A 24,208-nucleotide genomic window follows, 5' to 3' on the forward strand; every position below is an offset into this window, starting at 1 on the left:
CACGTACGTGATCAATACTTATATTATAAGTCTGTTTTTTTCTCGTGGGTCATTCAAGGTTCTCCATAGTAATGCTGCTCATAGTCTACTGTGCTAATAAGTTGACCGTGTGTGTTTTCCAGATGTGATTGGAGTGTGTAAGAGCGTGGCTGATGTGACCCGCCTCACCACCAAGAACAACCGTGAGGTCTCCAAGAGGACGCTCAACCTGATGGACCAGTCTGGTAAAATGGTGGAGGTCACCCTGTGGGGAGAGGAGGTGAGGACTGGGGGAAAGACCAGCACAGCCATATAGATGGTCTATATGCGTCTGGACACAAGGGGACAGTCCTGCTTGATAAAGAGAGGATGAAAGTCACTTTCTCTCATGCTGGGTGACATGCTGTTGCACCTTCATGATTTGTGTCCCTTTGTCCTGTCAGCCAGCGTCCCAGGAAGGGGTACAGTACACCTCTCCTAATTGAAAAGGTGTTATGAGCCGTATGCCTCCCTGTGTTTGGAAATGTCTGTTAAGCAATTTGAATAGGCAGAGGAGATTTGCGCAGTGGGCTCTCTCTGTGGGTTTAATAGAAGCTGATGTGGTTGAAGTCACTGAGTAAATACCATGTCACATTGTGATGAAAGAACCCAGCTCCAGCATTTGATTTTATATGTGGCCGTGGCTATGCTTAGTTTGCCTCCATTTCTTTCATTCTGACAACTACAACACAATGTTCCCTCTTTATTTGTTCTGCAGATATCCCCTATCCAGGGGGACTTGCAGAGGTACGCAACATGTATAGTTCATAAAGAACAATAAGCTTTAGTAAATGCAGAATTGCATTTAATATTTTTCACTTAGTTTTTCTTCCCCGCTGCTCATACTTTTGGCCATGTAGTGTATGTGGACAGCTGCTCGTCGACCATCTCATTCCAAAATCATGGTCATTAATATGCAGTTGGTTTGCTGTTATAACAGCCTCCAATCTTCTGGGAAGGCTTTCCACTAGATGTTGTAAAATTGCTGCAGGGACTCCGTTCAGCCACGAGCATTAGTGAGGACAAGTTCTTCTACACCGGTCTTGACAAACCATTTCTGTATGGACCTCGCTTTGTGCACGGGGGCATTGTCGTGCAGAAACAGGACAAGGCCTTCCCCAAACTGTTGCCACAAAGTTAGACGCACAGAATAGTCTAGAATGTAATTTTATGCTGTAGCATTAAGATAGTTCCAGTGAAGGGATAAGGGGGCAGTTCCAGTGAAGGGATAAGGGGGCAGTTCCAGTGAAGGGATAAGGGGGCAGTTCCAGTGAAGGGATAAGGGGGCAGTTCCAGTGAAGGGATAAGGGGGCAGTTCCAGTGAAGGGATAAGGGGGCCGTTCCAGTGAAGGGATAAGGGGGCCGTTCCAGTGAAGGGATAAGGGGGCCGTTCCAGTGAAGGGATAAGGGGGCCGTTCCAGTGAAGGGATAAGGGGGCCGTTCCAGTGAAGGGATAAGGGGGCCGTTCCAGTGAAGGGATAAGGGGGCCGTTCCAGTGAAGGGATAAGGGGGCCGTTCCAGTGAAGGGATAAGGGGGCCGTTCCAGTGAAGGGATAAGGGGGCCGTTCCAGTGAAGGGATAAGGGGCCTAGTTCAAACCATGAAAAATAGCCCCAAAACACTATTCATCCTCCACCAAACTTTACAGTTGGCACTGTATTGGTGCAGGTTGTTCTGGAATCCGCCAAACCAAGATTTGTCAGTTGGGCTGCCAGATGGTGAAGCGTGATTCAACATGCCAGAGAACGCGTCACCACTCCATCCAACGCTTGCCGTGGCGATCTTAAGCTTGTGTGCTGCTGCTCGGCCATGGTAACCCATTTCATGAGTCTCCCGACGGACCGTTTTTGTGCTGATGTTGCCTCGAGGCAGTTTTGAACTGGCTTGTGAGTGTTGCAAGGACAGGCACTTTTTTTGTGTGTGTGTGTGCATTTGTTACGCGCTTCAGCACTCGGCGGTCCGTTTTGTGAGCTTGTGTGGCCTACCACTTTGTCGCTCAGCCATTGTTGCTCCTAGACATGTCCACTTCACAGTAACAGCACTTACAGTTGACCGGGGCAGCTCTAGCAGGGCTGAAATTTGAGGAACTGACTTGTTGTAAAGGTAGCATCTAATGACGGTGCCACACTGAAAGTCACTGAGCTCTTCAGTAAGGCCATTCTACTGACAATGTTTGTCTATGGAGATTGCATGGCTGTGTGCATGATTTTATACACATGTCAGCAACGGGTGTGGAAATACTGAAAAATGCACAAATTTGAATGGGTGTCCACATACATTTGGCCATGTAGTTTTGCATATAAAGTGTATCTTGTTGGTATCCTCAGTCAACCTATCTGTTCTATTTGCAGGCAGAGAACTTTGATGGATCTGGGCAGCCCATCTTGGCTATCAAAGGGGCCAAGTTGTCGGACTATGGGGGAAGATCTCTGTCTGCTTCGTTCAGCAGCACCGTCATGGTCAACCCCGACATCCCTGAGGCATACAAGCTGCGGGGCTGGTAAGTGTCTCTCTCTTGTCTGGAGCCACATAGCTTTAGGTGCTAAAGGCCTCCGTAACTGTGTTACCCAGGCCGTTCTTGTATATGTATGGTGCTGCTACTAGGTCATATTTTGGGTTCCAAGACCTGGAGTGAATCTCACATCCTCTGTTCCACCGTTGAGAGAATTCTAAAGGACTTAAAGGAATTTGAATGTTAAATATCAGATCCCCAAACTCAGTGAGGGTGCGTGCTCCAGCTTTGTTCGTCAAGATTAGCCTATCTCCCATTAGTGAAGATGTGGGAGGAGGTTACTTCAATTAAGCATTACATATGAATGCTAATCATTCTTTACCTGCAGAAAATGCCCTTTTTCTCCTTCTAATCTGCCCTTCAAAGAAGCAACATATAACGGGTGCAGCTCTCCAGACCAGAGTGTGATTGTGGTGTTGGGAGCATTTGTGTTTTTAGCATGTTGATGGGCAGAACATACATTTTTTTATATTAATGACAATAACAACTACATTGAAAAAATATTTGTAAGTAAACCTAAAGCCTATATTTTATTGGAACAAATATAGTGAATGTAGGCCCAGATTTAGTATGTGAGAGTAGTTGTTTGGGTAAAGAGGTAGGTAAGAAGCACATCCACATGCAGTGGTTTAAGATAGCATACACAGAGGAACAGGCTGTTATCCCTTGAAGATACCTTATTGGCTGCTCCAGCAAAGCAATGGGAAAACAGTTACTATGACTCATGCTTTCATCTTTTCTTTGCGTTGTCTTGCCAATTCCCGTTATTCATTACCTAAATAATGTTATTCACTCTGTACCATATCCCAAAATAAATACTCTGCTTTACCAATCACATATCTAGTTTGGAAACTAGGCAGCAGTTTTGTTTAAGTTTATATCAAAGCCATGTCTTGTTAATGGCTGGGTAGAAGCATAAAATTTAATCTTGTAATTCAAAGGGAATGATGGAGGAGGTGGGGTGATCATAGGGACTGAAGGGACAGTCATTGCTCCTACTTAACCTTTACCTCAGATTTCTGGCACCTTGGTTGATCTGTCCCTCCATCTTCTACGTCCTCTCCTCTTCTGCTCCACTCTGACAACAGACCAGGCCTCCCAGTCAGAAATTTAAGGCAAAATGTCTCAAAAGTGGAGATCCAATCGATTCTCACCCAAGGTGCTTTATTTTATTTACCTTCCAACAGCAACACCGGCCCCACACTCCACAGGGAAATAAGATGAAAGGAGGCTGAGGAATGAAAGGGAAAAGGACCCAGTAACAATTCCAATTTATATTCTGGCACGTCCTGTGTGTCTTGACATGTGCTCAAATTCTACTTTCCTGTGCCTTGAAAAAAAGTTGGGCCGCTGTAATTATTTTTGAGCTGATCAGAAGCCTTGGTCTGCATAATGAGAGAAGTGAAATGTGACTACATAGCAGGAGGGAGAGAGGGGTGGCAAGTCCACACAATATCCTAATTTCTGCCACTTCACTGGGTGTCTTGGCTGGGGTGATTTCTTTACAGAATTAGGACCAGTTGGGTATTTTGAATGATATTTGGCCATTACAAAGAGGTCATTCTCCAAGCATAATGTGGTAGGAGTGTTAAATGCTTCTCGGCCATTGTCTGAGTGGTAGCCTGTCTCAAGCATTTTGCATTAAATCGTATAGCTTGTTTACCAATATGGCTTTGGATAATGATGTGGATGTAGTAGAGAGACTTTACGTGAATCTTCCACCTGCTCACTTCAACAACGCAGGTGTTCCACTCCCACACCCTCTGAGCTGTGGGAGCTTCCTTCAATTTCTCACATGTGTCTCAATGACTCCCTATTCCCTATATAGTGCACTACTTTTGACCAGAACCTTATGGCCCCTGGTCGAAAGTAGTCTACTACATAGGGAATAGGGTGCCATTTGGGATGCAGACACTCAGTCACTTCTCACATGGACAACCAGAGATAACGAGGCTAAGTGTTGATATGTTTTCCAGTGCAGAGCCTGGCTGCCATGGGATTATGCAGGTCCTCAAGGACCAGTGGGCTCCTGCAAGTTCGCAGGCATCCATCAATTAAGCAAACAGTTCAGAGGTTGCTGATATGAGTCCTGACCTCAGCCATTCTTCTCAGACGGTGGTGCACTAAGTCCTATATACCACTTCTGTTTTGCGTGTGGCAGTGACCCAAACAGCACTTTATAATATTATACTGAACAAAAATATAAACGCAACATGGAAATTATTAGTCCCATTTTTCATGAGCTGAAATAAAAGACCTGGAAACTTTTCCATACGCACAAAAAGCGTATTTCTTTCAAGATTTTATGCACAACGTTGTTTACATCCCTGTTGGTGAGCATTTCTCCTTTACCAAGATAATCCATCCACCTGACAGGTGTGGAATATCAAGATGCTGGTTAAACAGCATGATCATTACACAGGTGCACCTTGTGCTGGGTACTTCTCATGGCTGCTCATCCCTGCCCAGTCATGTGAAATCCATAGATTAGTTCCTTAATTAATCTATTTCAAGTGACTGATTTCCTTGTATAAACTGTAACTCAGTCAAATCTTTAATGTGTATATTTTTGTTCAGTGTATGTATCGATTGACTCAAAGTATAGCTTTTTTTTGCTAATATAGGTAGTGTTAGCTACCACTAGTCTGCTGTACCTACACCAAAACTTCAGTATTTTTCCTTCATAGCTTGTAATCCGTCTTCTTTTTATATAATGAGCCAACATGTTTTCAGCACTTTTATTTTCCTGACGGATCAAAACTAATTTTGTCATGCTCTCTTGTCTCTGCAGCAGACATATAGTGAGTAATATGTTTGAGACTTCAAATTGCAGTTTATTTTTTATTTAACTTTTATATAGCTAGGTTGATCAGTCAAGAACAAATTCTTATTTACAATGACGGCCTACCGGGGAACAGTGGGTTAACTGCCTTGTTCAGGGGCAGCACAGCAGATTTTTGCAATGTCAGCTCGGTGATTCGATCCAGCAAACTTTTTGTTACTAGCCCAAAGCTCTAAACGCTAGGCTACCTGCCACCCTGTATTGAATCGCAATACATAGAGAATCACAATACATATCGTATCGGCACCTAAGTATCGTGATAATATCGTATCGTGAGGTCCCTGGTAATTCCCAGCCCTACTGTACATGACGGCCTACTGTCTAAATATGGAAGACTCTCACGTATTGTAAGGAAGTAAACGGTTGTACGGAGAACAAATGTATATTTTCTTTTCAAGTAGTATGGAGCAATATGTTGATTTAAAACTAGGTTAGTAGTGAATGATTTAGTGATTTTAGGCCTAGCACATCAGTGCTTGTTGAGTACATTCAGTTCTCTGGGAGAGAAGGATGTTGATCATCAGTGAGCCATGCTTTTAGCAGTCTGAGTCTGCATTGCATATTTTACTCTATTCCAAATATAGTGGTCCATGGGGCTCTGCTCAAAAGAAGTGCACTCTATAGGGAATAGGATTCCATTTGGGATGTAACCGATCTGTCCACAAATGAGGTCTTTTATGTGATCGTTTCATCTTGCAAGCATAGAAAACCCAGAGCCTATTTACAACTGAAAATGAAGTGGAGCTCTGAGAGCCTTCTGTCAGAGCCAGGCTCTTGAAAAGCATAATTTTGCAAAGTGCAGGTATCTTTAATTTGATGCTTTTTGCTGCAGACTCTTTGGATTTCCGTAAGTATCTATCCTACCCTGGGTAAGCTGTTGACTGAAAGCCATGCAGTGGATCAGGGGTTCCGCTCAGCCTATCCCTGTGTGTGCTGGACTGAAAAAAAACATTTCTATCCCTTTAATGTCAATCTAATTCATCTTATGGAGAGAAAGTGTTTAATTTCCTCAAACAAGTATGCCGCACTACGCAGCAATTATCTTGAGCCCTGATTTGGTTCTGAGCTCCATAATATATATTATATGATTCCCTTTTTGTCTTTGAAATAGACTTCTACAGATTGCCATGAAATCTGTGTTCTTTTTTGGGGGAAAATTGGGAATATGAACTACTGTGCATGAAAGAAACATGGATTTGTCTTTATGGAGAGCATCAAATGCGATTTCTGTGGTGCTGCAGTAATTTAGAGCACTGTCTTAGCCCCTTGCATAATTTAAATGCTTAAAGATTAATTTAGCTCGATTTAATTAAGGGTTCCTTACTCAACTGGCGCTGCATTTACCTTTGCTTTCTGCAACTTTGGTACATGCTCGTTTGGTGCTCTCATTATTTAGGCATTTAAAAGATGCTTAACTATAATTTATTTACCTTATCATAAAGCACATCTACTTAATTATAGCTTAATCTAGTAAATTACCCTGCTCTTCCCCAGTATGTAAACTCAACAAAAAAAGAAACGTCCTCTCACTGTCAACTGCGTTTATTTTCAACAAACTTAACATGTGTAAATATTTGTATGAACATAACAAGATTCAACAACTGAGACATAAACTGAACAAGTTCCACAGACATGTGCCTACAGAAATTTAATAATGTGTCCCTGAACAAAGGGGGGGGTCAAAAGTAACAGTCAGTATCTGGTGTGGCCACGAGCTGCATTAAGTACTGCAGTGCATCTCTTCCTCATGGACTGTACCAGATTTGCCAGTTCTTGCTGTGAGATTTTACCCCACTTTTCCACCAAGGCACCTGCATGTTCCCAGACATTTCTGAGCAGAATGACCCTAGCCCTCACCCTCCGATCCAACAGGTCCCACACGTGCTCAATGGGATTGCGATCCGGGCTCTTTGCTGGCCATGGCAGAACACTGACATTTCTGTCTTGCAGGAAATCACGCACAGAATGAGCAGTATGGCTGGTGGCATTGTCATGCTGGAGGGTCATGTCAGGATGAGCCTGCAGGAAGAGTACCACATGAGGCAGGAGGATGTCTTCCCTGTAACGCACAGCGTTGAGATTGCCTGCAATGACTACAAGCTCAGTCCAATGATGCTATTACACACTGCCCCAGACCATGACGGACCCTCCACCTCCAAATCGATCCGGCTCCAGAGTACAGGCCTCATTGTAACGCTCATTCCTTTGACAATGAACGTGAATACGAACATCACCTGTGGCGAGACAAAACCGTGACTTGTCAGTGAAGAGCACTTTTTGCCAGTCCTGTCTGGTCCAGCGACGGTGGGTTTGTGCCCATAGGCGACGTTGTCGCTGGTGTTGTCTGGTGAGGACCTGCCTGGCAACAAGTCAACAAGCCCTCAGTCCAGCCTCTCTCTCTCCCTATTGCGGACAGTCTGAGCACTGATGGAGGGATTGTGCGTTCCTGGTGTAACTCAGGCAGTTGTTGCCATCATGTACCTGTCCCGCAGGTGTGATGTTTGGATGTACCGATCCTGTGCAGGTGTTGTTACACGTAGTCTGCCACTGCAAGGACGATCAGCTGTCCGTCCTGTCTCCCTGTAGCTCTGTCTTAGGCGTCTCACAGAAACGGACATTGCAATTTATTGCCCTGGCCACATCTGCAGTCCTCATGCCTCCTTGCAGCATGCCTAAGGCACGTTCACGCAGATGAGCAGGGACCCTGGGCTATTTTCTTTTGGTGTTTTTCAGAGTCAGTAGAAAGGCCTCTTTAGTGTCCTAAGTTTTCATAACTGTGACCTTAATTGCCTTCCTGGTAGTATCTTAACGACCGTTCCACAGGTGCATGTTCATGAATTGTTTATGGTTCATTGAACAAGCATGGCAAACGGTGTTTAAACCGTTTATAATGAAGATCTGTGAAGTTACTTGGATTTTTACGAATTATTTTTGAAAGACATGGTCCTGATAAAGGGTTGTTTCTTTTTTGCTGAGTTTAGTAATGTACCCTGAAAATGCCTGCCTGCTCAGTTGCTATTTGAGACCATTTTGATCAAATCCACATAAAATAAAATCTAATTTGTTTATCTCATTTTGTGCTAATTTGTTTCATAAGCAAACCTGAACGTAAAATGTTTCATTTTGATCCACCTGGGCCATACAGTAGCAGCCTTTGTCCATTAGATGGCATCATCAGACACATCTGGAGTGGCTCTTGTCCTCGCTCTCCTAGCTGACTGGACAACTGTGTCTGTCTCTCCATCTTCTTGTCATTCCTCCCCTTCCTGACACAACCTCTTGTTCCTTTCCTCTTGTTGTCCTCAGTCCTATTGCCATCTCTCACTTAGGGACACTTGGCCACTCACTCTTTCTGTTTTCCTGCAGTCCTCCTCAGAGTCATCTGATCTCCCTTACACACTACATACAGACTGGAATGTGTCCCAAATGGCACCCTATTCCCTTTATAGTACACTACTTTTGACCAGAGTGGTATGGTCCCTTGTCAAAAGTAGTGCACTATATAGGGAATAGTGTGCCATTTGGTAAGTGGACACACTGTTACCCACTAGTGGGGCTGCTCTGCTCACAGCAAAAATATATTTGTCCTTTTCACTTTTTACCCCAATGAATAAAATAGCATAAACCTTTTGCGTGTGGACCCTCTACCAATGAAGCAGCACGCTAGTTAGTGATTTCAATAACCTTTTTATTGCCCTCCTCCGCTCACATGCTGGAATTGTGCTGCTGCTCTCCACTAGTTGTGCTGCTGCTCTCCACTAGTTGTGCTGCTGCTCTCCAGTCCAGTAGTTGCTGCGTTGCTCTCCAGTCCAGTAGTTGCTGCGTTGCTCTCCAGTCCAGTAGTTGCTGCGTTGCTCTCCAGTCCAGTAGTTGCTGCGCTGCTCTCCAGTCCAGTAGTTGCTGCGCTGCTCTCCAGTCCAGTAGTTGCTGCGCTGCTCTCCACTAGTTGTGCTGCTGCTCTCCAGTCCAGTAGTTGCTGCACTGCTCTCCACTAGTTGTGCTGCTGCTCTCCAGTCCAGTAGTTGCTGCGCTGCTCTCCAGTCCAGTAGTTGCTGTGCTGCTCTCCACTAGTTGTGCTGCTGCTCTCCAGTCCAGTAGTTGCTGCACTGCTCTCCACTAGTTGTGCTGCTGCTCTCCAGTCCAGTAGTTGCTGCACTGCTCTCCACTAGTTGTGCTGCTGCTCTCCAGTCCAGTAGTTGCTGCGCTGCTCTCCAGTCCAGTAGTTGCTGCGCTGCTCTCCAGTCTAGTAGTTGCTGCGCTGCTCTCCACTAGTTGTGCTGCTGCTCTCCAGTCCAGTAGTTGCTGCACTGCTCTCCACTAGTTGTGCTGCTGCTCTCCAGTCCAGTAGTTGCTGCACTGCTCTCCACTAGTTGTGCTGCTGCTCTCCAGTCCAGTAGTTGCTGTGCTGTTCTCCAGTCCAGTAGTTGCTGCACTGCTCTCCACTAGTTGTGCTGCTGTTCTCCAGTCCAGTAGTTGCTGCGCTGCTCTCCAGTCCAGTAGTTGCTGCACTGCTCTCCACTAGTTGTGCTGCTGTTCTCCAGTCCAGTAGTTGCTGCGCTGTTCTCCAGTCCAGTAGTTGCTGCACTGCTCTCCACTAGTTGTGCTCCTGTTCTCCAGTCCAGTAGTTGCTGCGCTGCTCTCCACTAGTTGCTGCGCTGCTCTCCAGTCCAGTAGTTGTGCTGCTGCTCTCCACCTGTTGTGCTGCTGCTCTCCAGTCCAGTAGTTGCTGCGCTGCTCTCCACTAGTTGTGCTGCTGTTCTCCAGTCCAGTAGTTACTGCGCTGCTCTCCACTAGTTGTGCTGCTGTTCTCCAGTCCAGTAGTTGCTGCGCTGCTCTCCAGTCCAGTAGTTGTGCTGCTGCTCTCCACCTGTTGTGCTGCTGCTCTCCAGTCCAGTAGTTGCTGCGCTGCTCTCCAGTCCAGTAGTTGTGCTGCTGCTCTCCACCTGTTGTGCTGCTGCTCTCCAGTCCAGTAGTTGCTGCGCTGCTCTCCACTAGTTGTGCTGCTGTTCTCCAGTCCAGTAGTTGCTGCGCTGCTCTCCAGTCCAGTAGTTGCTGCGCTGCTCTCCAGTCCAGTAGTTGCTGCGCTGCTCTCCAGTCCAGTAGTTGCTGCGCTGCTCTCCACTAGTTGTGCTGCGTTCTCCAGTCCACTAGTTGCTGCTGCTGTTCTCCAGTCCAGTAGTTGCTGCGCTGCTCTCCAGTCCAGTAGTTGTGCCTTGATTGTGCTGCTGTCCACTACTTTATTTCTCTCATTCATTCCGACTGAGTCTGTGTTCCAAAATAACACTTAATATTTTTTAGTTAAACAAGTAGCTTAACTATGTGGCTATTCTACTTGATCTCTCTCCTCTTATTCCCTCTTGTTGTTGTCAGTAGTTTGTCCCACCTTAGTTCCCGCCTGGCGCATGTCCTTTTGTGAAATCAAAAACTGTTTTGAGATTGACAATTTGGAAATGTTATGCTGGAATAGAATACGTAGTCATATTTACAACCACGTTCCTATTGAACATGACCTCATGTACTGTGTTGTTCAACTCCACATCTACAGGGACTGGTTTCTTGAGCAGACCTCATGGGATGACTAGTCATATCTGTTTTATGTTGTCCGCCAGTCAGAGACGCACCATGAGAGCCATAGCTGGAGGCAGGGAAGGAACAAAACAGTGCTTACAGAAGGGTTTCTGTCATGCTCAGCTGCTCTGTCACATGCTCACTGTCCTGCCAGTCCTGTCCTCTACTTGGCTGTATGGCTCGTTGTGACGGTGCCATGCTATGCACATTAATCTGTTCTTTTCCCTTCCCTTCTTCTTGTCGTTGTCGTCTCTCTTCCAGTCGGTTAGTCTCACTTCATCCACGCTCGGAGCGTCTCCCTGCCTGTCTGTCAGACCACTGTTGCACATCTTCTGCCAGCTCCAATTTGTCCTCCTTTTGTCTCCTCCATCAAGCCCACTGACTTACTGTACTCTGCCTGTTGTAGTGGTTTCCTACAGAAAAATCTTCTGTTTGTCTGCCTTTATAGTCTGCGTTACATAGTCTCCAGGGTAACTTGTTTAGCATTTTGTAACTCAAAAAGAACGTCTTGAGAAATAAGGTATACTGTACATTAATGATAATCTGCCTACCTACCAGGAGTTGGCCCTGTCTGGGTCTGAAAACGCCACAAATGTTTAATTCCTTTCATTCTATTCCAGCCTATTTCTCTTGGCGAAACACCAGCAGCTTCATGAAAGGAGTTATTGTTCATCAGAAACAAATAAGTATTTTCAGGTGGATTTCAGAACTAGGTTGATGTTGTTTTTAATGCATCATCAGCCAGGTGTTTTTGTTGTTACCACCTATCTGCACGAACACCGGTACAATTATAACAAAGCAGGGATGCTAGTGCAGAGATGAGGGAATAGGTGACACAGGAAAGAATTAATCACATTTTTCAGTGGAGGGGAAATTGGCAGAGGCCATAGTGGCCGGGCCACATGCTCACAGGCCATTAATGGGGATATTTTCAATTAGTCATGCTTCTAAGAGCAAGGCCCGGCTCCCTGTATTTACTGCCCCCCCCCCCCAAGCACTACACAATACCTGCTAGCAATAGATTAATAAGCGCTATTGATCTCTTGCACCATTCCAACCTGAGTGTTCTATAGTTTTTCCCTTTTTACCCCTGTCCCCTCCCCCTACTCACCATCCCTCTCTCCTTCCCACTTGTCTTGTGTGAATCACCTAGAGGTAACGCTGAGTGAAAATTGGTTTCTGATTCCGCCATCACTGCTGTAGATTCATTTCACTGCCACTCAGCCTGCTTTGCTCTCTGCACAGACTATATCTGTATCCCAAATGGCACCATATTCCTTATTTATTGCACTATATAGGGAATAGAGTTCCCTTTTAGGATGCAACCTATCTCAGCTTTGTCAAACAGGGAAGGCTATGTTGGCCAGGATGGATTTTATTAAACCCCTACTAGACAACTGACAAGGCAGTGGTCAGTGGTCCGCAGGGCACGAGGCTACAAGGCAGTGGTCCGCAGGGCACGAGGCTACAAGGCAGTGGTCCGCAGGGCACGAGGCTACAAGGCAGTGGTCCGCAGGGCACGAGGCTACAAGGCAGTGGTCCGCAGGGCACGAGGCTACAAGGCAGTGGTCCGCAGGGCACGAGGCTACAAGGCAGTGGTCTGCGGGGCACCTCTATGTATTACACTTTGTCTCTTCTATTGTGATTGATGGGGTTGTTTCTGCAGTGACATGTTTGTGGTTTTAGGCTGGGTTTCTGTATAGCACTTTGACATCTGCTGATGTAAAAAAAAAAAAAGGAAGGTGGGGGGGGGGGGGCTTTATAAATAAATGAGATTTGATGTTGACCGACGTGGGGGGTGTGTGTGTGTGTGTTCGTCCAGGTATGACAAGGAAGGCCACTCTATGGATGGCCAGTCTCTGACGGAGGCAAGGACAGGTGGAGGTGGAGGGAACACCAACTGGAAGACCCTGACTGACATCAAGACGGAGCACCTCGGACACGGAGACAAGGTTTGATACGCACGCACACATACGGCACGCACGCACGCACACATACGGCACAGACGCACGCACACATACGGCACAGACGCACGCACACATACGGCACGCACGCACACATACGGCACGCACACATACGGCACGCGCGCACGCACACATACGGCACTCACGCACGCACACATAAGGCACGCACGCACGCACACATACGGCACTCACGCACGCACATAAGGCACGTGCGCACGCACACATACGGCACGCATGCACACATAAGGCACGCGCGCACGCACACATAAGGCACGCACGCACGCACACATAAGGCACGCACACATAAGGCACGCACACATAAGGCACGCACACATAAGGCACGCACACATAAGGCACGCACACATAAGGCACGCACGCACGCACACATACGGCACGCACGCACACATACGGCACGCACGCACACATAAGGCACGCACACATAAGGCACGCACACATAAGGCACGCACGCACGCACACATACGGCACGCACGCACACATACGGCACGCACGCACGCACACATAAGGCACGCACGCACACATAAGGCACGCACGCACACATAAGGCACGCACGCACACATAAGGCACGCACGCACACATAAGGCACGCACGCACACATAAGGCACGCACGCACACATAAGGCACGCACGCACACATACGGCACGCACGCACACATACGGCATGCACGCACACATAAGGCATGCACACATACGGCACGCACGCACACATACTTTTATGTAGATAAACACATGTACATCCAAATATTTTCAAATATTTTAAGGTCCTACATGCTTTTCTTTGTTGACTTGATTCGAAGCAAGAATATTCGAAGACGACCTGAAAGACAATATTGAATACAAGCCATCATTTATTTTAAAAAGTGTGAGGTTGACCAACCTGCATTGTGGATCCAACAGACAGCAGGCAGCATACCATACAGCATCTCAGTCACTATGGAGCAGGATTCTCTTGTCTTGGCTGACAGTCATTATGTTAAATATTTGTAATCAGAGCGACTCATTAAATGACTGCGTTGCTGGTTCCCAAGCTTGTTTTTAAAGCAGAATGCTGGATTGTTTGTGTCCAAAATGTGACCATGTTCCCTATATAGTGCTCTACTTTAGTCCAGGGCCCAATGGCACTCTGCCATATGGGACGTGGTCAAAAGTAGAGTGCTGAATAAGGAGTAGGGTGCCATTTGGGATGCAACCCTATGGTGTTCTGATGTTCTCCATCATTAATCACCAACATTAGGTGTCCTCTGCATCCCTCTCCCTACCTAGGTATATGCTTAATGTGAAGTCACATTTGTCTCCCATATTGATTGTGAAGAGAAGGGCTCCATTCATTCAGCTTGGTAATGAAGTGGTTGCACTCAGATAAGTCAAGTAATAAATGTGCTTGTAATTTCAGCTTCTTATTTACATTTCATGGAAATGGAGGAAGGGTGAAAAGGTGGATAAATTAATTTATGGTTATGGAAACTGATTTTTCCTTTGATATTTGGAATATAAAGCTATAGTAATTTATCCTGGGCCTTGATTTTTAACCTCTGTATTGGAGTAAGTAAGAGGGACGAGAGGATTTGAATTAGGTTTATTTGACTGACGTTGTCTGAGGAGAGTCCTTGGGTTAGAACAGCACTGGGAGGGAGGTGAGGATGGAGAGGGGATAGTGCGCAAGCCCAGGACAGAGGTAGGATGGGGCTGGGAAGTTATACCGTATTTTACGGCAGTGCGACATCGGTTAGCTGCTCATATAGCTGATTATTTTTTTATATATTTTTTTTATATATATACTGGTATTGATGCACGGCCCGGTTTGGGTTTTTACCTTCTATAACGATATTTGAATGTTTGGTTTGTTAAATGTGATACGCCGTGTGTAATGTACATTTGTAAAGGTGACTCAGCTACTTGAGTAGTCCCTCTCCACTCTCTCTCCACGCCGCTTTCCACACAGACCTAGTCCCACCCCGTCATTCAAGGAGCGCTTTTGCTTGACCACGAGACACTTGAGTTCAGTCTGCATGGTCAATGCAGCACATGCAACAATGTTGATGACAACGATGTTGTTTCCACTTTGATTTTAATATAAATCCACAAGCGTTCTATAATTACAATATTAGTTTGTGTTTCTTAGATCTGCAAACAGCTAGTTTGTATTTTCTTAGCAAGTTAACCTAAATCGTGTTAGCCACTAATGCTAATCGCTGGCTAGCTAACAGTCTTCTAAATCAAAGAGAAATAGGTGAAGCATGAATATGTTTTCTATATGAATAAAGATTTAATGTAGCCAAAGAATATAGGGTCCACCTAGGAAACACGGAACATCACTTTGGTTCCTACCCTGTCAAAATAATTTTTATTTCACCTTCATTTAACCAGGTAAGCTAGTTGAGAACAAGTTCTCATTTACAACTGCTACCTGGCCACGATAAAGCAAAGCAGTGCGACATCGGTTAGCTGCTCATATAACTGATGTTTAAAGTTAGTGAGGGAAATATAAGTCTCCAGCTTCAGCGATTTTTGCAATTCGTTCCAGTCATTGGCAGCAGATAACTGGAAGGAAAGGCGGCCAAAGGAGTGTTGGCTTTGGGGACGACCAGTGCGATATACCTGCTGGAGCACGTGCTACGGGTGGGTGTTGTTATCGTGACCAGTGAGTTGAGGTAAGGCAGAGCTTTACCTAGCATAGACTTATAGATGACCTGGAGCCAGTGGGTCTGGCGACGAATATGTAGCAAGGGCCAGCCGACTAGAGCATACAGGTCGCAGTGGTGGGTGGTGTAAGGGGCTTTGGTGACAAAACGGATGGCAGTGAGATAGACTGCATCCAGTTTGCTGAGTAGAGTATTGGAAGTCATTTTGTAAATTACATCGTCGAGGATTACATTTACATTTAAGTCATTTAACAGACGCTCTTATCCAGAGCGACTTACAAATTGGTGCATTCACCTTATGACATCCAGTGGAACAGCCACTTTACAATAGTGCATCTAAATATTTTAAGGGGGGGGGTGAGAAGGATTACTTTATCCTATCCTAGGTATTCCTTAAAGAGGTGGGGTTTCAGGTGTCTCCGGAAGGTGGTGATTGACTCCGCTGTCCTGGCGTCGTGAGGGAGTTTGTTCCACCATTGGGGGGGCCAGAGCAGCGAACAGTTTTGACTGGGCTGAGCGGGAACTGTACTTCCTCAGTGGTATGGAGGCGAGCAGGCCAGAGGTGGATGAACGCAGTGCCCTTGTTTGGGTGTAGGGCCTGATCAGAGCCTGGAGGTACTGAGGTGCTGTTCCCCTCACAGCTCCATAGGCAAGCACCATGGTCTTGTAGCGGATGCGAACTTCAACTGGAAGCCAGTGGAGAGAGCGGAGGATCGGTAGAATAGTCTGTTTTACGAGGGTATGTTTGGCGGCGTGAGTGAAGGATGCTTTGTTGTGAAATAGGAAGCCGGTTCTAGATTTAATTTTGGATTGGAGATGCTTAATGTGAGTCTTGAAGGAGAGTTTAGTCTATCCAGACATCTAGGTATTTGTAGTTGTCCACATATTCTAAGTCAGAACCGTCCAGAATAGTGATGCTAGTCGGGCGGGCAGGTTCGGGCAACAAACGGTTGAAGAGCATGCATTTGGTTGACCCCCCCCCTCCTTTGTTTTTACGCTGCTGATAGTCACTGTTTATTATCTATGCATATTAATTTTACCCCTACCTACACAAATTACCTCAACTAACCTGTACCCCCGCACACTGACTCGGTGTCCCGGTAGCCCCTGTATCTAGCCTCGTTATTGGTATTTTCTGTTACTTTTTATATTCTTTTTTTACTTTAGTTTTAGTCAATATTTTCTCAACTCTATTTCTTGAACTGCATTGTTGGTTAACTCAAATTTGATTTGATTTCATTTAGGCTAACCAGTTACTTGACACTCCCCTCACATTGTAGAGTGTATGGACACCTATATAGGCTAACCAGTTACTTGACACTCCCCTCACATTGTAAAGTGTATGGACACCTATATAGGCTAACCAGTTACTTGACACTCCCCTCACATTGTAGAGTGTATGGACACCTATATAGGCTAACCAGTCACTTGACACTCCCCTCACATTGTAAAGTGTATGGACACCTATATAGGCTAACCAGTTACTTGACACTCCCCTCACATTGTAGAGTGTATGGACACCTATATAGGCTAACCAGTTACTTGACACTCCCCTCACATTGTAAAGTGTATGGACACCTATATAGGCTAACCAGTTACACTTGTACACTATATAGGCTAACCAGTTACTTGACACTCCCCTCACATTGTAGAGTGTATGGACACCTATATAGGCTAACCAGTTACTTGACACTCCCCTCACATTGTAGAGTGTATGGACACCTATATAGGCTAACCAGTTACTTGACACTCCCCTCACATTGTAGAGTGTATGGACACCTATATAGGCTAACCAGTTACTTGACACTCCCCTCACATTGTAAAGTGTATGGACACCTATATAGGCTAACCAGTTACTTGACACTCCCCTCACATTGTAAAGTGTATGGACACCTATATAGGCTAACCAGTTACTTGACACTCCCCTCACATTGTAGAGTGTATGGACACCTATATAGGCTAACCAGTTACTTGACACTCCCCTCACATTGTAGAGTGTATGGACACCTATATAGGCTAACCAGTTACTTGACACTCCCCTCACATTGTAGAGTGTATGGACACCTATATAGGCTAACCAGTTACTTGACACTCCCTCACATTGTAAAGTGTATGGACACCTATATAGGCTAACCAGTTACTTGACACTCCCCTCACATTGTAAAGTGTATGGACACCTATATAGGCTAACCAGTTACTTGACACTCCCTCACATTGTAGAGTGTATGGACACCTATATAGGCTAACCAGTTACTTGACACTTTGTAGAGTGTATGGACACCTTTATAGGCTAACCAGTTACTTGACACTCCCCTCACATTGTAAAGTGTATGGACACCTATATAGGCTAACCAGTTACTTGACACTCCCCTCACATTGTAAAGTAGATTCTGTAGGATACATGCACTGCAGTAATGCCATTATTATGGTTAGTCAGATTAATATAATAGTTTAAAACGTTTACTTGCAAGAATAACAATTTCCCTAATAATCCTGTTTACATGGACCCTTCTGACATCAGGCTTCCTGATGGGACTTCTGATAAATTCAGGAAATCGCCAATGAAATAAATATTCTACCACAGGGACAATGTTATTTTTGCGACATCTTTTTGGTTCCGAGTTCGAACATGTAACGTTTGTATGTGAGAACTATTTCTAAGACTGCTTTCAGTTTTTTCTGAACTCACTTCACTCGCAAATAAGAGGGTGGCTTGTGCTACCGGTGCTGGCACAGGCACAGATCAAATACACCACTGGAACGCCAATTAAGCTATTTACATGTCTTAATCATTTGCAAAGTTGTTCAGAAATCCAAGTGTTTTAATCGCCATATGCTTACTTCGATTTTGGCCTTCTGTCGATTTTTAAGATAAGCAGAGTAAGGTGTTTACATTACTGTTTCAATACTCTGCCTACTGCCATGATCGGTTTAATATAGAATTATTAGTGTGCATGTAAACATACTCACCATCTCATTGTAGAGTAGGCTGTTGGCACTATATGCTAACCAGTATTAGCATTGCTGATTCACTAGTTCCCTTGACCTTCATTAGAGTCCTCCAGACTATCCTGTTGGGTTAAGGCAATTTCTCTTGGCACTAGGAGAGAGGAAGGTAGAGGTGTGACCCAGGGCTCTAGTTCAGCCTGTAGTGTCTGAAATGAGGAGCTGACTCAAGCACAGTCTGTCCTCTCCTGGTACCGCTCCTGCTCAGCCCGTGGAGACACAGGGTCACAAGGTCGACCCTCTGAAGGCCCTCCGCAAGTCAGCAGCAATTAATTGTCCCTGTCACAAAGTCTCTGTCACAATCTCAAATTTCCACAACACCGGCTTGCCCTCTCGACAGCATGGCTAACCCCGTCCACAGCCCGCTCCCTCCCGATTCCTTGACACTGCCTGCGTATGTAAAGCCTTGTGACAAAGACTGGAGGGGGGGGGGGGGGTCAGGAGGAACATTTTTCATCGGTCTCATCTCTCCCTCTCTCTCTCTGTGGTGAGTGACTCTTTAATTTCTGAGGTATTCACTTGATTCATTTGTTTTACAGATTAAGTGTTTTGAGAAAGTAGATAAATGTAATACTAACATTTACATGGGTATGAATAATTTAGGTAAAAGTTGGATATTAAATGATGTGTGGTCTATTATAATATACAGCTTGTCCCACAAAATTTTTATATATTTTTATTCATTTAACCTTTATTCTACTAGGCAAGTCAGTTAAGAACAAATTCTTACTTACAATGATTGCCATATATATATATATATATATAGTGCCTTGCGAAAGTATTCGGCCCCCTTGAACTTTGCGACCTTTTGCCACATTTCAGGCTTCAAACATAAAGATATAAAACTGTATTTTTTTGTGAAGAATCAACAACAAGTGGGACACAATCATGAAGTGGAACGACATTTATTGGATATTTCAAACTTTTTTAACAAATAAAAAACTGAAAAATTGGGCGTGCAAAATTATTCAGCCCCCTTAATCTTGCTCCTACCCGACATGCAGGCGTCCCATCTAGACATCTGGAAATGCAAATGCGCTACGCTAAATGCTAATAGCACTCGTTAAAACTCAAACGTTCATTAAAATACACATGCAGGGTACTGAATTAAAGCTACACTCGTTGTGAATCCAGGCAACAAGTCAGATCTTTAAAATATTTTCGGCGAAAGCATGAGAAGCTATTATCTGATAGCATGTAACACCCCAAAAACCCGCAGAGGACGTAAACAAAATAATTAGCATAGTCGGCGCTACACAAAACGCACAAATAAAATATAAAACATTCATTACCTTTGACCATCTTCTTTGTTGGCACTCCTAGATGTCCCATAAACATCACTATTGGGTCTTTTTTTCCGATTAAATCGGTCCATATATAGCCTAGATATCGATTTATGAAGACTGTGTGATCAAGGAAAAACTTTCACAAAACACTTCGAAATACTTTTGTAATGCAACTTTAGGTATTAGTAAACGTTAATGAGCGATCAAATTGATCACGAGGCGATGTATATTCTATAGCTGTACGTCTGGAAATAATGTCCGGGTAAATCTCAACCGGAGACCGGAAGAAAGGCGCTACCTTGTGTCCGTTTGACCAAGAAACCAATCATAGGCAAATGACAAGACTGTTGACATCGTGTGGAAGCTGTAAGTAATTGCAAGCTCGGCCCCATTTAATGTGGATCACATTCAACAATGGGTTCTAGTGGCGCATGGATATATTTTCCCATTTTCAGTGATCAGATTTTCCTGCGCTTTTCGATGAAACGCACGTTCTGTTATAGTCACAGCCGTGATTTAACCAGTTTTATAAACGTCTGAGTGTTTTCTATCCACACATACTAATCATATGCATATACTATATTCCTGGCATGAGTAGCAGGGCGCTGAAATGTTGTGCGATTTTTAACAGAATGTTTGAAAAAGTTGGGGGTAGGAGTAACAGGTTAAGTTAATACTTTGTAGCGCCACCTTTTGCTGCAATTACAGCTGTAAGTCGCTTGGGGTATGTCTATCAGCTTTGCACATCGAGAGACTGAAATTTTTTCTCATTCCTCCTTGCAAAACAGCTCGAGCTCAGTGAGGTTGGATGGAGAGCATTTGTGAACAGCAGTTTTCAGTTCTTTCCACAGATTCTCAATTGGATTCAGGTCTGGAATTTGACTTGGCCATTCTAACACCTGGATATGTTTATTTTTTAACCATTCCATTGTAGATTTTGCTTTATGTTTTGGATCATTGTCTTGTTGGAAGACAAATCTCCGTCCCAGTCTCAGGTCTTTTGCAGACTCCATCAGGTTTTCTTCCAGAATGGTCCTGTATTTGGCTCCATCCATCTTCCCATCAATTTTAACCATCTTCCCTGTCCCTGCTGAAGAAAAACAGGCCCAAACCATAATGCTGCCACCACCATGTTTGACAGTGGGGATGATGTGTTCAGGGTGATGAGCTGTGTTGCTTTTACACCAAACATAATGTTTTGCATTGTTGCCAAAAAGTTCAATTTTGGTTTCATCTGACCAGAGCACCTTCTTCTACATGTTTGGTGTGTCTCCCAGGTGGCTTGTGGCAAACTTTAAACAACACTTTTTATGGATATCTTTAAGAAATGGCTTTCTTCTTGCCACTCTTCCATAAAGGCCAGATTTGTGCAATATACGACTGATTGTTGTCCTATGGACAGAGTCTCCCACCTCAGCTGTAGATAAAAGCTCTAAATGCAGTTCATCCAGAGTGATCATGGGCCTCTTGGCTGCATCTCTGATCAGTCTTGTCCTTGTATGAGCTGAAAGTTTAGAGGGACGGCCAGGTCTTTGTAGATTTGCAGTGGTCTGATACTCCTTCCATTTCAATATTATCGCTTGCACAGTGCTCCTTGGGATGTTTAAAGCTTGGGAAATATTTTTGTATCCAAATCCGGCTTTAAACTTCACAACAGTATCTCGGACCTGCCTGGTGTGTTCCTTGTTCTTCATGATGCTCTCTGCGATTTTTAACGGACCTCTGAGACTCACGGTGCAGGTGCATTTATACTGAGACTTGATTACACACAGGTGGATTGTATTTATCATCATTAGTCATTTAGGTCAACATTGGATCATTCAGAGATCCTCACTGAACTTCTGGAGAGTTTGCTGCACTGAAAGTAAAGGGGCTGAATAATTTTGCACGCCCAATTTTCAGTTTTTGATTTGTTAAAAAAGTTTGAAATATCCAATAAATGTCATTCCACTTCATGATTGTGTCCCACTTATTGTTGATTCTTCACAATATAATACAGTTTTATATATTTATGTTTGAAGCCTGAAATGTGGCAAAAGGTCGCAAAGTTCAAAGGGGCCGAATACTTTCGCAAGGCACTGTATATATCTCTAGATAGATAGAGATTATTTATCTGACAAAACACACATCACGACGAGACATTACATTAAGAGAGACCTAAGACGACAACATAGCAAGGCAGCAACACATGACAACACAGCATGGTAGCTACATGAGAACATGGTAGCAGCACAAAACATGGTACAAACATTAGTGGGCACAGACAACAGCACAAAGGGAAAGAAGGTAGAGACAACAATACATCATGCAAAGTAGCCGTAACTGTCAGTAAGAGTGTCCATGATTGAGTCTTTGAAGAGATTGAGACAAAACTGTCCAGTTTGAGTGTTTGTTGCAGCTCGTTCCAGTTGCTAGCTGCAGTGAACTGAAAAGACGTGTGTATAGTTATCATATACATCTCTTTTTGGAAAACTCTGAACCTAACTTACATAAATTGAAATTGGTGGTCAGCTAGCTAGAAGGTTGTCTTTAGTCGCAAAATGTACCGCTATTTTCCAGGACATTTCAATTTTGAGTTCGAAGTGATTTAATCCTCCAACCACTAGTGTCTGAAGTTAGGGGTTGTCTGATGTTGGGGGAAATGTGCTAGTTTTAAAGAGGCCAGCAGTTAGCTTGTAGAGAGAGGGGGGGGGTCAATTACAGCAGAAACATTCCCTTTTGTTTTTCTATTTATTTCCTTCAAAAACTGGAGGTTAAGATTTTGCCTGGGACCTCCATCTAGATTGTGAACAATGAAGTGCACCATGCAGAAATGTCCTGTTTCCTGTCCCCTACTTTCCTTTCGGTACGCCAGGCAATGTTCCCCTCCATGAATATGAGTCAGGATGTCCAGGTTATTAAAATTCTTTTGTAATCCTACAGTAGGTCTTTATTTTGTATTTTTATGCATCCCCATTAGCTGCTGCCAAAACAGCAGCAACTCTTCCTGGGGTGTAAGGAAGTGTTATGATTTTTTCAAGAGCACACCCTGTTTTGTCCTCTGGATGAATCATAATGACTGACTGATGAAGGCGCTTGGCTTCAGAGGTTCTCGTGTGTTTACATAATGAGGTATTACCATGTGGTATTGCCTATAAGCCCTGGTTGAAAGTAAGCAGCCTGCCTTTGCTGTTTTGCATTTGTGTTTGGAGCTATGCTATGCAGGTTGCAGTTGATTTGTAATTTTTTCATCCCACTGCAGTAATGTTTCTCTTTAATACAGTTTGAATATTTTTGTTGATGTTCTCTCAGATCTGCTCTTTATGCTTCTCAGTTGTTAGTTCTGTGCCGTGTAATGTAATGGCATCAACCTTTACATAGAAATCATGGAGCAAGCCTGCACATATTGTCCATTACAATATTGCCTTCCACAAAATATCTACGCTTCAGAACGATTGACAGAAGAATTCTGTTATGTTTTGTGTTTGTGTCCAGGAAGACTACTTCAGCTTCATGTATTGCAATATGGTCTTCCACAAAACATCTGGTGTACACATTTTTAAAACAACTAAGAAGTATGTTCAGGAATGTTGCGTGTTTGTCCCTCCAGGCAGACTACTTCAGCTGCATCGCCACCATAGTGTACATCCGTAAGGAGAACTGTCTGTACCAGGCGTGCCCTAGTCAGGACTGCAGTAAGAAGGTGGTGGACCAGCAGAACGGCATGTTCCGCTGTGAGAAGTGTGACAAAGAGTTCCCCAACTTCAAGTACCGACTCATCCTCTCTGTGAGTGACTTACCTCTGTCTGTCTAAACTCTCTGGCTTCACAGTCACAAAGATGACACACACACACACACACACTTGCGCATGCACACACACGCTGAGTCCCACTCTGCCACCCCATTCACCCTCACTGTTACAGGGTACCTGCCCTCTCCTGACCCCGTCCCCTAGGCTTCTTTTCATTCTCTCCTATCCTCACAGGTCCCTGAGGGTGGGGGCTGTGGCTGCTGTGGTTATGGGTTTGGCTGTGGCTGAGGGTTTTCTCTGGGGGACTCATCTACTGCTTCTCATGACTCTTTCTCTTTCACCCCTCCTTTCTTTCACTCGTTCTTTCCTGCTCTCTTTCGTGTGCTCTTTCCCTCTTTCTCTCTGGCACGCACACGTTTGCTTTCTGTCTTTGTTCTTCCTTTCACTCTTGCTCTCTCATTCACCCCTCCTTTCTTTCGCTCGTTCTTTCTTGCTCTCTTTCGTGTGCTCTTTCCCTTTCGCTCTTTCTCCTTTCTTTTGCTCTTCTCTTTCTCATAGGCCTCCAGCCAGTCTCCCTTATGGTACTTCTTCTCTCACGGTGCTTAACTAACTCTCCATCAGATC

The 24,208-nt window shown here is 44.6% G+C and overlaps 1 protein-coding gene across 2 annotated transcripts in view; it reads left to right on the forward strand.

Annotated features, from left to right (window-relative positions):
- LOC124005678 (replication protein A 70 kDa DNA-binding subunit-like) overlaps positions 1–24,208 on the forward strand; it is a 64,275-nt gene that overhangs the window by 19,760 nt on the left and 20,307 nt on the right. For both annotated transcript variants that reach the window (XM_046315125.1, XM_046315126.1), the window contains 4 exons: positions 123–259; positions 2,369–2,517; positions 12,762–12,891; positions 23,444–23,620. In XM_046315125.1, the coding sequence (XP_046171081.1) occupies positions 123–259; positions 2,369–2,517; positions 12,762–12,891; positions 23,444–23,620 (593 nt within the window). The remainder of the gene's footprint in view (positions 1–122; positions 260–2,368; positions 2,518–12,761; positions 12,892–23,443; positions 23,621–24,208) is intronic.

This window comes from Oncorhynchus gorbuscha, linkage group LG19 (assembly GCF_021184085.1).
Source record: "Oncorhynchus gorbuscha isolate QuinsamMale2020 ecotype Even-year linkage group LG19, OgorEven_v1.0, whole genome shotgun sequence".
NCBI classification, from domain to species: Eukaryota; Metazoa; Chordata; class Actinopteri; order Salmoniformes; family Salmonidae; genus Oncorhynchus; species Oncorhynchus gorbuscha.